This window comes from Staurois parvus, unplaced genomic scaffold (genome assembly GCF_062004578.1).
Source record: "Staurois parvus isolate SC_StPar_1 unplaced genomic scaffold, SC_StPar_1.0 ptg000019l, whole genome shotgun sequence".
NCBI classification, from domain to species: Eukaryota; Metazoa; Chordata; class Amphibia; order Anura; family Ranidae; genus Staurois; species Staurois parvus.
In genome coordinates, this window is record NW_028317815.1 from 17,194,014 (window position 1) to 17,207,899 (window position 13,886).

Below are 13,886 nucleotides of genomic sequence, written 5' to 3' on the forward strand. Positions count from 1 at the left end.
GCACAAAGCCCATAAATTAGTGGAGATCACTGTAGTAGCGGTGGCTACCAAAGTGATTTCCAGCTTCCACTGGACTGGGATCCCACAGGTATAGTACACACACACTTTCATTGATCCAAGCTAGACCAATGTACTGTAACTATGTAAAAACTGCCATACCTAAACTTCAGATTTAAAAGCAGCTAAATTGGAAAACAAAAATAAAAATACATGGTGGGAAAGACAAAAACATCAATTACAACAAATTTTATGTAATAAAAGTGCTGTTTATAATATTCATCGATAATGAAAAACTAAAATAACTTATACAGAAAATATTGTGACAAGCGTTATATGCCAAAGTTATCCAATATTACAGCTATTTAATACATAGATGAAATATAAGTAACATAAAACTAGTGCTGTAATTTACAAGATTCATATGAATCAATGAAAAATCTTTATTACATTTCATTCTGCCACTACTTACTTGTTACCTGGTACACCAACACTAGCAATTCTGAAAGTGCTCAGTTGCTTCATTAGAACGAGATGCTTTATGTCAGCTTCCATTACAACTATTACAAAATAAGCAACAAAGGAAATAAGGGAAAATATAGAGACTTTGTAGTAAAAAAAACTATGGTTGGTTGCATTGTTCTTTTAAAGGATTGGACACATCTAGTGTCACAGAAAAGTTCTTTTTTCTACTTAAGACTTTCTTCCACAATAAAATAGCCATTCTGGAGTACTGTTTTATTTGAATATAGGAGTGATAATTCACTTCATGCTGTGAAATGGTGCTCAGTGAGAAAATATCCATGTCTTTGCAGCATATTTATGGATACATTAAAAAAATTAGTATGCACAAGGCAACCGTTTACAGTCAACTAGTCAAATTGAGTTTCTAATTATTAATTTCCTAACAGGTATTAATGTACAGGTTTTTAAAGAAGAAATGTGGGCATAGTGAAAAAATATATATACTTACCTGCCTGCTGCAGCATCGGTCCAATGCTGCAGCTGTCCCCTGCTGGCTCTCAGCCTGAAAACAGAGTGATCACATGACCGCTGACCACTCAGTTCTCAAGTTTGCTCTGAGCAGAGAGCGGTGACTGTCAGTCACCACTCTCTGCTCTGCCCCTCCAGCACTCACTGGAGCACCCAGGCTGGGGTGGAAGTGGCTGCCTCAGGCTCTTAGTGGGACAGAGGCTGAGCCAGCTGCTGGTCAGGCATCTAGATGGAAAACTGGCATTATTGTTGGGATTCTTTCAGAGCCTGGACCAGCTCTGTGACGTCAGCCGACAGCAGGCTTTAGTCCACTGTTGGCTGATTCTTGGTCGCAGGAGAGCAAAAGTGCACTCCTGTAACCCAGAAAATAAGTATGGCCAAAAAACCTTTCGCCATACTTTTAAGTAATATGAAGGGACTGGCTACAGTTGAAATGAGTCTACTATAGAAACTACATGTGTAGAGTGAAATTTGCTCTTCATTGGTTTCTATTACTGAAGTCAGCACCAGGACTCATGCCAGAGACCAGTACAACACAGAACTATATGCAGTAGGCCCCCTTAATATATGTCTGAATGCTGTCAATTGGGGGCTATAAATGTCAGCATCATAAAGGACATCCTGCGTCTTACGGCCAATGAACATGTTGATGGAACTACTGAGTTAACACTTTGATACAAATCTTTGGCTTCCATTGAAACTAACATCTAAGCAAAAGTGTGTGGAATTATTTTTTTTATTGAACAGCTCTGCATTTAATTCTATAATATTCTGGGCAACTGCAGTAGACAATGCTTATTTTTGCAGGGAAGGAAGAGGTTGTTCTTTTCAGGTTAAATGAAAGTGGCATCTCCAGTTTGTGAGCAGTACATGTTCATTATTATTTCTAAGGTTAAAACAGTGGTAGTGGAGTGAAAGTGGCACATTGCTGTACAAACAATTTATATCTACGTGTGCACAATAAACAAAGTCATTTTTATAACAGCCTATGATTATACCTTGAAAGATTTTCATTGAGACAACTCTAGGAGCCTAGACGAGCTGAATAAAACACCAAAACCGATCTTTGATATTACACCAGATGTCAGTAAATGTAAGGATTTGTTTTAAAACATAGAAATTAACAATATAATATTTGATCTGTATTGCCTGTTTCTTCTGTGGTAACTGGGAATCTCCAATAGAGCTCTTTGACAAAAAACTGTGAGCCAGCAGGACTAGTGTTCTCAACTAGGACTCATGTGAAAAAAAAAAAAAAAAAAGCGTTTAAGCAATGAGCCATGCCACGGTATCTCTGTTTTTTTTCTGTCTAATACAAAATTACTGCATATGGGGAATGGGTCTTATTTAAAACACAGTAAAGAAAAGCAGAGGTATTAAGCAAATCAACCAGTCGAAGGTATGTTTTTATTTCCCAGACTGCTCTTGGGAAAAAATAAACATGGACTTTGAGCGGGAGCTCTGGACGAGACTACATTTTCATTTCTTTACTTTTAATCAAAGATGACCGGTGTTACGATAAAAACAGTCCTATGGCTGTCAGGATGTATTCTATGTATGTCGTTGCACAACGACACTAAATAGAGTGATCAGTCTTGGTTCAGTATAAGTTATTACTATCCTATCAAATCTCACTTTGAGACATGTGGTTTAATAAATCCTGCACAGTGTGTAATTAACATGAAGAGAACACATTCATTTCACCATAACACTGAGACACAAAGCAGATGTTATAATACTGGTGCGCTGTGAAGACAGAACTAGGTCATTCATCAAATGAGATGGGAAGAGAGACAAAAACTAGCATAAACAGTACTCTCACATCTTCTGAAATAAACATGGTGTATATGAGAAGACTGGGTTTGTGCTACTGGCTACACTAACTGCATTATTGACAAATATACTTTTGTACGGAGCATATCTGTACTAGATGGCATTGTCACAGATACATGGGATAAATGCAAGGTGTTATAGTGCTGGTTAAAATCCAGTGAGGACATATAAGACATATTCATGACATCCTGGGTGTTTAGCTCTCAGACTGCTGGAAATGAATATGATCGAAAAGTATAGGGGAAAGTGGGGGACAAGTACTAAGTGCTCATAGGCTTTGCTATATGTTTGATCATTCGTAAACCAAGAAAACCTCAACTCTAGAAAATGCCAGAAGTGCCAAAGTGGCAATATGCACAAAACACATTAGTGTGTGTAAAAATGGACAGAACACATAAGCATGGCATTTAATTCTTAAAATGCCAATGTGCTCACTAAGTCACTAATACCTTCCTGCACACTATTGCCACAGGACTGTCTCCTAGTTTATCTGGGATGTTTTCAACAGATGCCACAAAGGAGCTATTTAAAATATGAAGGTAGTGTTATGATCTAAAACACTATTATTTACATACAAACATGCCCAGATCATTTCTCATTCTTTGGGTATTGAAAGGAGCAGCACATAAGTTCTATTAAAATACAAATGTATATGTTGACTCATCAAATTACAGTGCAGTAAAAACAGATTATATGTTAAATCTCATTTTTAGATTGTATTTGCAGTGTAAATTAGATTTTAGAATGTTTGTCTATTTCTGTCACCAAAGATTGACATGCAGCTTTTTAGGCTGTGGCCGCTGTTGCTTTTTGAAAACTTCACAAATGTGCCCCAGTGGGGTCATCAGAAACGATGAGCACTGGGTGAATTCTGGACCTGGTATTTATCTATAAGACCCCTAAGGCAGCACAAAGAGTAGTGATAGTGTGCGAAGTGTGGTAACTCATAACAATCAATTTTAGTAAAGATCAGGGTTGATTTGCGAATGGTTGTACTGAGTTACTATACTTAGCACCAACTGAATAAGGCCAATATTGTGAAATTGAACTGACCCTGTAATCAGTTTGAGCAGTCCAGGATAAACTGCTTCCAAATGGGTTGGTACCAAATGCTTTTGCTGTACCTTATTAAAAAAACTGCATGAAATAAAATTATTAAAAATTGACACAATATAAAAAACACACATTACACATTTCATTGAAATGGCACTGGCATGCTTACTGGCTCATTCTGTATTCAGTTGTAATCTTAAAGGGCCAATGCAAAAAATACAACATGCTAAGCCTATCTGGTTAATAGAATTACAGAGTTCTGTACTGGAGGTAAGCCATTACGTCTGACTGCCCTAAAACAGCACATGTATTTAATCTATTAGCTGTACAATTATATTGTACTGGGAAGATGCAGAGTCATCTAAATTAGATCTCTGAGTTTCTAGACCCTAAATGCTTAGGAAATATTGCAAATCAAGTCTATAAAATCACAATGTTTTTTACCGGCATACCTGTAAATAATAGATAACAATACAAAAAAAAAAATCATTAAAAGTTTTAAAACCTTCAGTATAATCAGCAAGCTGTTGCAAAGCAGTTATGGACTGCGAGCTTTTCAGCCACTAAAGGCGCTATTAAAAAAAATAAAATAATCACAGAATATGCTTGGCATCTACACAAAAACTGACACATTCTCAGTGGACTGACCACTACTGTGCTATGGTTTCTATTTTTGTCCAGTCTTCCACATTGGTATCTTCCACTCATGAACTTGGATCAGTAATGTCCATATTTGTTCCAAATAGTGCAACCAGCTGCTCTTCATAATTTGCAATGTTTCTTTTCATAATTTCCATACAGGGTCCCAAAAGCCTTTCGAATGCTTGAACATCCATAACTATGAGAAAATAGAAAACAAAATACTCAACGCCTATATTTAATTCAGGCAAACATTTGTGCCATGTTGATAACATTACAGTCATGTGCAGCAACTTGAGGTACAGTTGCAAGAAAAAGTATGTGAACCCCTTGGGATTACGTGGAGTTTTGCATGAATTGGGCATAAAATGTGCTCTGAACATCATCTAAGTCACAACAATAGAAGAACACAGTCTGCTGAACATAATACTACACAAACATTAGATGTTGCCATGGTTTAATTGCACATAACATGTAAACATTCACAGTGCAGGGAGGAAAAAGTATGTGAGGCCCTAGCTTAATGACTTCCCCCAGAGCTAATTGGAGCGAGGAGTGAGCCAACCTTGACTCCAATCAGTGTGATGATATTGGATGTGTTGCTGACAGCTGTCCTGCCCTTAAAAAACACACACCTGTTTTGGGTTTACTGGTTTCAAGAAGCACTGTCTGATGTGAACCATGCCTCACAGAAAAGAGCTCTCAGAAGACCTACGATCAAGAATTGTTGACTTGCATGAAGCTGGAAAGGGTTACAAAAGTATCAGCAAAAACCTTGATGTTCATGTGACCACGGTAAGACAGACTGTCTACAAATGGAGAACATTTAGCACTGTTGCTACTCTCCCTAGGCGTGGTCGTCCTGTAAAAATGACTGCAAGAGCACAGCGCAGAATGCTGCATGAGGTAAAGAAGAATCCCAGAGTGTCAGCTAAAGACCTACAGAAATCTCTGGCACATGCTAACATTTTTGTTGACACATCTACAATAAGGAAAACATTAAACAAGAATGGAGTACATGGGAGGACACCACGGAGGAAGCCATTGCTGTCCAATAAGAATATTGCAGCACGTTTGAAGTTTGCAAAAGAGCACCTGTATGTTCCACAGCACTACTGGCAAAATATACTGTGGACAGATGAAACCAAGATTGAGTTGTTTGGGAAGAACACACAACACTATGTGTGGAGAAAAAAAGGCACAGCACACCAACATCAAAACCTCATCCCCACTAGAGGGAGCATCATGGTTTGGGGCTGCTTTGCTGCCTCAGGGCCTGGACGGATTGTTGTCATTGATGGGAAAATGAATGCCAGAGTTTATCAAGACATTTTGCAGGAAAACGTACGACCATCTGTCCGCCAACTGAAGCTCCGCAGAGGATGGGTGATGCAACAGGACAATGACCCAAAGCATAAAAGTAATTCAACAAAACAATGGCTGCAACAGCACAGAATACACCTTCTGGAGTGGCCCAGTCAGAGTCCTGACCTCAACCCGATTGAAATGCTGTGGCATGACCTTAAGAGAGCGATTCACACCAGACATCCCAAGAATATTGCTACACTGAAACAGTTTTGTGAAGAGGAGTGGTCCAAAATTACTCCAGATCGTTGTGCAGGTCTGATCTGCAACTACAGGAAACGTTTGGTTGAGGTTATTGCTGCCAAAGGAGGGTCAACCAGTTATTAAGTCCAAAGGTTCCCATACTTTTCCTCCCTGCACTGTGAATGTTTACATGTTATGTGCAATTAAACCATGGCAACATCTAATGTTTGTGTAGTATTATGTTCAGCAGACTGTGTTCTTTTATTGTTGTGAATTAGATGACGTTCAGAGCACATTTTATGGCCAGTTCATGCAAAACTCCACGTAATCCCAAGGGGTTCACATACTTTTTCTTGCAACTGTAGTTCTGCTGAGCCAAGGGATACATATGCATAATTATTGATTTTACCACCAAAAGAATGTCCATTAATTTTGTCTTATAGAGTTATTGCATCTTTTTACTCCAAAAATGCTTCAGCAAGGCAGTTTGTCAAGGACCTTGCTGTTAGAAGACTAGCTGGGACAACTTCATGATCTAGGTCAAAGTCTAAGGTCTACTGAACTGTAGGTGCCCATTTCATGTGAAATAAAAAATAGGATGTTCGTACGTCCCATAAGATCTTTTAGTAAAGTCCATTTAAAGTCAAAGAAATTGTAGGAATCCCTAGACTATTACAAAGAGCCAGCAACACAAGGGGTGGGACCTATGTCCCTCAATGGGCTTCAAGAAAATAATTTTACAGTAAGTACAAACATCTTATTTTCATTAAGTCCATTGAGGGACATAGGACCTGTAAAAATTCCTTAACAATCAGGGTGTCCAAAAGCAGTCTAACTGGGGGTGGGCAAAAGCCACTAATAGACCAAATAAGTGGGAATCATACTGCAACAGTATCTGGAAAAATCAATGCCTGAAGATGAAAAAGGGACAACCAATTTGGATTTTGGCATGACCAAGGAGAAGACACTTGAGGAAAGCCTGGTGGTTCAGAGCAAGATTAATAACAATTACTGAAGGAAGAAAGTGGTACCAGAAGAGCCATGGGTCTCAGTCAGTGAAAGGAGGACCAACTAACCATCCACCAAAAAAAACAGATGTAACAGCACACCACCTGAAAAAGGACAAAAAAAAACTAAGCCAACAGCTAAAGTGGTGAACAAAAATATGATCTTTACTGGGCCAAGGTAGTATTTTGTGGCTAGAATTTGACAACTAGTGGTTGTATAGTTAGTCTGGCTGAAAAAAGACAAAAGTCCATCCAGTTTAATCATAAAAAAAAGTTATAATCCTACACCCACAGGTGATCCAGAGGGAGGCAAAAAAAACCCAGCAAAGCAGGATCCAATTTGCTCCTGCAGGGGAAAGAAATTCCTTCCTGATCCCCCGAGAGGCAATCGGTTTTTCCCTGGATCAACTTTACCTATAAATGTTAGTATCCAGTTATATTCTGTGTATCTAAGAAAGAATCCAGGCCTTTTTTAAAACATTCCACTGAGCTGGCCAGAACCAACTCTTGATGGAGTCTATTCCACATTTTCATAGCTCTCACTGTGAAGAAACCTTTCCGTGTTTGGAGATTACATTTCTTTTCCTCCAGACATACAGAGTGCCCAAGGTGAATAACTCTACACCAAGTTCACTATATGAACCACTAATGTATTTATACATGTTGATCACATCCCCCCTTAATCTCCGCTTCTCAAGAGAGAATAAATACAGTTCCTCTAATCTTTCCTCATAGCTGAGCTCCTCCATACCTCTTCTAAGTTTGGTTGCCCTTCTCTGTACTTTCTCCAGTTCCCCAATGTTTTTTTGTGAATTGATGCCCAAAACTGAACTGCATATTCCAGATGAGGTCTTACTAATGATTTGTACAGGGGTAGAATGATATCTCTCTCTCTGGAGTCTATACCTCTTTTAATACAAGAGAGGATTTTACTTGCTTTAGAAACCGCAGCTTAGCATTGCATGCCATTATTAAGTTTGTGATTTACTAGAACTCCCAGATCCTTCTACACCATTGAGTCCCCCAGTTGTACTCCCCCTAGTATGTATGGTGCATGTATATTCTTAGCCCCCGAGTGCAAAACCTTACATTTATCAACATTAAACCTCATTTGACACATAGTTGCCCAATTAAACAGTGTATTGAGGTTGGCTTGTAAATTAGAGACATCCTGTAAGGACATTATTCCACTGCACAGCTTAGTTTCATCTGCAAAGACTGAAACTGTATATTTAATCCCAGACCCTATATCCTTTATAAGTATATTAAAAAGTAAGAGTCCAACACTGAACCTTGGGGTACACCACTAACAGCCCTAGACCATTCGGAGTATGAATCATTAACCACTACTCTCTGAATACGATCTTTTAGCCAGTTTTCTATCCATTTACATACAGATTTTTCCAAGCCTGTAGACTTTACCTTACACATTAGCCGGGTGTGGGGAACTGTGTCAAATGCTTTTGTAAAATCCAAGTATACCACGTCCACCACCACCCCTCAAAGTTTTTGTTTACCTCCTCATAAAAAGAAATCAGATTTGTTTGACAACTTCTGTCTTTCATGAGTCCATACTGTTAGTTGAGACTTTTTGCTCTGGGAGACCAACTTGGTGCCTTGCCTAAATTGCAGACTCCGTAACTCAGAGAACAAAACTGCACAAGAAGGGGAGAGCATGCCAAAAAGGGAATCTTCCAAGCAACCTGCAAATCAAAAAGGGGTGTATGGGGGAAAAGACTGGTATACACCAGTTAAGGGTCCAAGGTCCATGAGGAGAGGGCTTATTAGCAAAAATTTAAGACAATCAGTTCGGCTCAAAGATAACCCAAGATTACTAGCACTAGACAGATGTTAATTCACATCTATAGAAGGATTGCAGAATATAGGACCCTCAGCTCTGCATAAACTGTGAAAATATAGGAGACTAATTCACTTTATGGAAGGCCTCCTGAGTGTTCTACTAAAGGAAAAGGGCACGTACATGCTCTTTCACTGGATAAATAGCTCTGCACTTTTTTTGTTAAAAATACATCCCTGAAAGTTAGAGGTCCAGTAGGGTCAGAATCAGATTCTGCCATGACTGGAGCAGGAACACGGTTAGGCAGATTCCAGAAATGCACACAAACAGATTGCTCTATTAAATGTGCACAAACTGGCAAAAACCTGAATTGGATACAGTGGTTCTTGTTATGGGAGAGGTCTTAGCCTCCTGCAGGAAAGCTATAGAAGACTCCAATGAGGCCAACCTCATAATAATAGAGGTTCCACGATCTAGGTTACAGCTATGAGTTCATATTAGGGAATACAGTGTAATCACCCCAGGAAATAGTAGTTAACTATAGTCTGAGGTCACCCATTGCAGCAGGTCTATCCTCCATCCTTGAAAGACATATGCAAAGTCAGCGGCAGATTAACCCCTGGGGGATTATTGAGTAACCCAACAACCACTTAGAAGAAAACAACGAAGTTCAAAATGAAGCAAGGTCTAGCAAACACACAAACCCAAACAGCCAGTGCTGATGATAGTCATAGGTGACCAGAGGTGACCAAGTCACTGAAGATGGGCAGTGGAACTAAGCTAGAGACTGAACGATCAACGAGGTGCTTCATAACAAGGAGCAGCAGTGGAATATTGCTTCCTCTAGGCTGGATGGTAAGAAAGAAAAGAACCGAGCACACAGGCAAAAATCCACCTAGCAGGTGCTGTCAGTGCCAGTTTCCTCAGTGTTAATTGTTGCTGTGTTAAAATGGCTGTGGCAGGATTTTTTATGGTGCCCAATGACACCAACTGTGAAGTAGATTTCAGTGCTTCAGCCCGAAATGTCCTTGTTTACTATCCAAATCATCAGAGATTGGTTCACTTCAGAGGCTGTGCCACAGCTCTGGATCCAAAGAGTGCTATAGGACTGAGTCAGAGGTCACATACCACGCTATCCCTGCAATCTTCAGTCCAACGCGGTCTGGGTACACCCTCCAAAGCTGTAGTTGAGGATACACCTATCTGGATAGCTGCTGTGTAGAGACTAGCTTCAGCAGTCTAATTAAGATATTTATTAAAGACACCAAATAAAAAAATATCTACAGTGTACCAAGTATGTTGACTAAAAAAAATAAAAATAAAAATAAAAAAGCCAACAAAAATATAGTCAGATTGTTTGGGTTATATAGGTGCTATCTTAATGTGTTTTTTTTGCCAGTGTTCCAACCTCCTGAAAGTGGCAGTATAGCTGAACTGTTTATACATAATTAGAAGAACTATAGATTCCACAGCTATGTTAATTATTTTTTTGTGAACTGACCACTTGGATGAGAAAATGATATATTAGAACAAAAAGTGAAGCTTAAAGAACTAACCCCATATTCAGCTATGAAAATGAACACAAGCACGTACCTAAACATTTTATACTACCAATAGCATATGCTGAGGCAGCTCGGGGTTTGTTGGTCACCAAGGCAAGTTCTCCAAAATACTGCCCTCTGGAGTAACGAGCAATTTCAACGGCTTCATTGTCTTCAGAATCTGCTTTGCTCTAAGAAAACAAAAAGTATATTTCACTGTGGAAATAAAAGCTATATTAATGTATAAACATATTAAACAGTTCATTTGGGAGTAACAGCAAAAGCAAATCCATATTTCCACTTAAAAGGATCCTATCAGGGAAAATTATCTAATCAAAAAACGTGTAAGATTTAATTATTTTATCTTTTTGCTGGACACTAGTTTTGGAACAGTCAATGTACTGTGCATCTACTGAGCTTTTTTGCTAGTGACATTGTCCCAGAGTAGAATGCATCCCAGGATTTAGCAGCTTCTTAAGGTTTCGTAAGGTGTCAAAAGCAAAATGTGATCTCTATAGATCAGACCAAAATTGCCATATTCATGATCATGAACAGAAAATGCAATATAGCATTGGATGACAGCTCTCAGGTGATATAAAAACTATCCATGTTGGAAAATATAAGCCAGTAGTTACAGTTGTCTCCTAAGATAAATCAGTATTGGTGATATCTGAGTGTGAATCTCCTCTGGCATCAATAGGTATAAGCATTGTGTTTAGGCATTCTGAGTACACATGTTTATGCACCACTCTGAAAAAAGACCTCAAGGGGTCCGATTGTGCCTATATGTCTGAAGCTTCCTGCATCACCAAGCACATTTAAACTTTCACTGCTGATCTGAATCTTATTGGTGGCTAAGGGAAATATTGTAGTTCTGTTATATTCTTTACACCCTTGGAGCTCGTTCACATGATGTCTGTTGAGCTGCATAGATCAAAGTAGGCCCAATGCAAGGGAACATAGAAAATGTTTGCTTTTTATGTGCCCTGTTTACATCATGCAGATATGTTGCAGTGTGCTGCATAAAAATGTTTGCAATTTCACGCAGTGCACCGTACCTCACCTCACCTCACCACATCTCACTGCACCACAGTACATCACAACATGCTATGGTGCATAGAGTTGAAATGTTATTTGCTGGCACTTTAAAAGAGTTTACAAAAAGAAAAAATTAAACAGTGTGATGGACTGTAACAATGAATTGCACCACCCCTCATTGCCCCTAGACAATGAACACCAGTGTGTGATCAATATAGCATGCGGGCTGATGTGTACTTACTGTATGTGAGGCAACAAGGACAGCACTTTAGCATTGCAAGCCAGTAGAGTCTATCATCACCAGAAAATCAGTAAAAGAAACTGGGGTGAACTGGTATATTACAATTCCAGGATGAAAAACGGAAGTACTGAACAAGTGGGCTGTGTTCCCTACATGCATCTGAAAGCTGATTTTTCCCTTTAGCTGTAGTGTACATTCTTAGTAACAATTAGATTTAAAGAGATTCTGTCACTTTAAAATAAAGAAAGCTGCTAGCGGGTATAAAGTGCAGTTTAACTAGAGGTGCCTGTGGCGGAAGTCACTTTGGGTGGGAGGCCCATGGAACCCAGCTCACTTTGGAGAGGTGGGGAGACCCCTGTCTCAGTTCCCCATAGCCCTCTTATGTGTAAATCACCCTGTGCCTGTTAGGGGGTACAGGGTGATCTGTCCTAATATTGTGTGGGCTTTGTCTCAGACTGTGTAGACATGTTGAGGAGATAGGTGGAGTGGGGGTTGTTGATCGTTTAATGTTATGTGGCTGCATCCCATTGTTCTATTGTTTGTCTGGTTTGGGAGCAAACTATTATGGGTGTGTATGTGTATGTGTTTATGTGTATTAGCTTAGTGGGGGGGGGGGGGGTGTCTCCATCAGCCCTCCCTCCTGATGGGACTGTCTGCTGGTGTGAAGTTTGAATACCTGCCTGTCTCTTGTTACTAAATGTAGATTGCCCTGCTTCATTATGCAGGGAGGGGGGATTGTCCCCTGAGTGTATATATCTTGTATCTGTGTTCAAATAAAGTAGTCTACCTCCTGGTTTACTTCAAGACTGGTGTTGTCTAGTCTTGTATGGTCAGCTGTGGTGTCTGTTGTTGGTCTTCGGACGGGGAAGCAGTAGTCTAACAGAAGGACTCGAGCGCAGTCTGGGTCGGTTACGCTACAGTGCCTGATCATACAAGCTGCAGCGCATATTGTCGACTGTTATGGCTGTATCCTGGGCCACTGTGAACAGGCGAAGTTCTGTTAACTCCTGCCTTAAACATGTTGCAATTGGCCAATGAGGCAGCCCATCATAGTTGTGGGCCAATAGGAATGGGGGAAGGGACAGCTCTGAGTCTGTATAGAATTGTCAGAAATGTACCTGTTCAGAAGAGCATGCCATTTATATTTATGTAATATGTAGAGTTTCTGATCACAGCGCTGTAACTTGTATGCAAATATATTACTTGTTTACATTTCTTCCAAAATGCATGAAATGTATTTTAATTCACACACTGGTGTTCGCCAAGAGCCACTTATCACATTGCCAAGAGGAAGGGGCGGGCTGGTTATTACCTAAGTGCATTAGTAAATCTATTTACTTCAGACATGGAAGAATGTTTATCGCTGCTATATACTTTTAATGGATTAAACAAAATGAATTTGATTTAACATCCTGGAGGATTTCAAGTGTGCTACTTCTTTGGGAGAATTCTTATTGGAATGATCACATGCATCTTTATATCATAGGTCATGCTATGACATTCAATACACTCGGAAACAGGGGAAGACTTCTATAGCTGAGATTTTTTTAAAAGATTTGCTTTTAAATCTGCTTTTATTGCCATCTATAAATAGGGTATTTTCTATTCACTATGAGTTAAAAAAGATGGAACCCAAAGAGATGGGATTTTAGTACTATCTTAGGTGGCACAACATAGTGGATTCCTAATATTTCACTACTATCAGTATTATTATACTGTATACATTACCAGATTGTAAAAGACAGGTCCCATCCCTAATTTATGTGTCAAAATAATGAATATAGTCATAGCTTTTGAATTCTAAAGCACCCATTAGAAAATGATTTTCCGAACTGACAATTATGAATTATAAAGCATTTCTAATAACTAACTATCTTAGAAACACACAAAGTTACTGTTTTACCAATAAGAACATAGGCTTTAAAGGGATTAAACTAAGGAAAGTAAATATAACCAAAATCATACCTTGGTTTTCATGGTTATTCTGACTTCTCCAGATTCTACAATAAAAAAACTATCTGCTCCATCTCCCTGTCATAGGAAACAGATTATATCATTGAGGGATGCTGAAAGAAGCACACACAAATGAAATACAATAAAAAGATATTACACTAAAGCACATAATAAAAACTATAACAACAGCTACCACGTGATATGAAGGAAAAATGAAAACAAGCAATAACAGTCCAGCAAATAGG

General features: G+C 39.1%; 1 protein-coding gene across 2 annotated transcripts in view; it reads right to left on the minus strand.

The window, feature by feature from the left end:
• Positions 1-245: 245 nt before the first annotated feature.
• The window catches only part of PRKAR2B (protein kinase cAMP-dependent type II regulatory subunit beta), a 163,115-nt gene continuing 149,474 nt past the window's right edge, over positions 246-13,886 (minus strand). For both annotated transcript variants that reach the window (XM_089685245.1, XM_089685254.1), the window contains exons 9-11: positions 13,654-13,719; positions 10,462-10,600; positions 246-4,714 (exon numbers count right to left, since the gene is read on the minus strand). In XM_089685245.1, the coding sequence (XP_089541371.1) occupies positions 4,581-4,714; positions 10,462-10,600; positions 13,654-13,719 (339 nt within the window). In that variant the 3' untranslated portion in view covers positions 246-4,580. The remainder of the gene's footprint in view (positions 4,715-10,461; positions 10,601-13,653; positions 13,720-13,886) is intronic.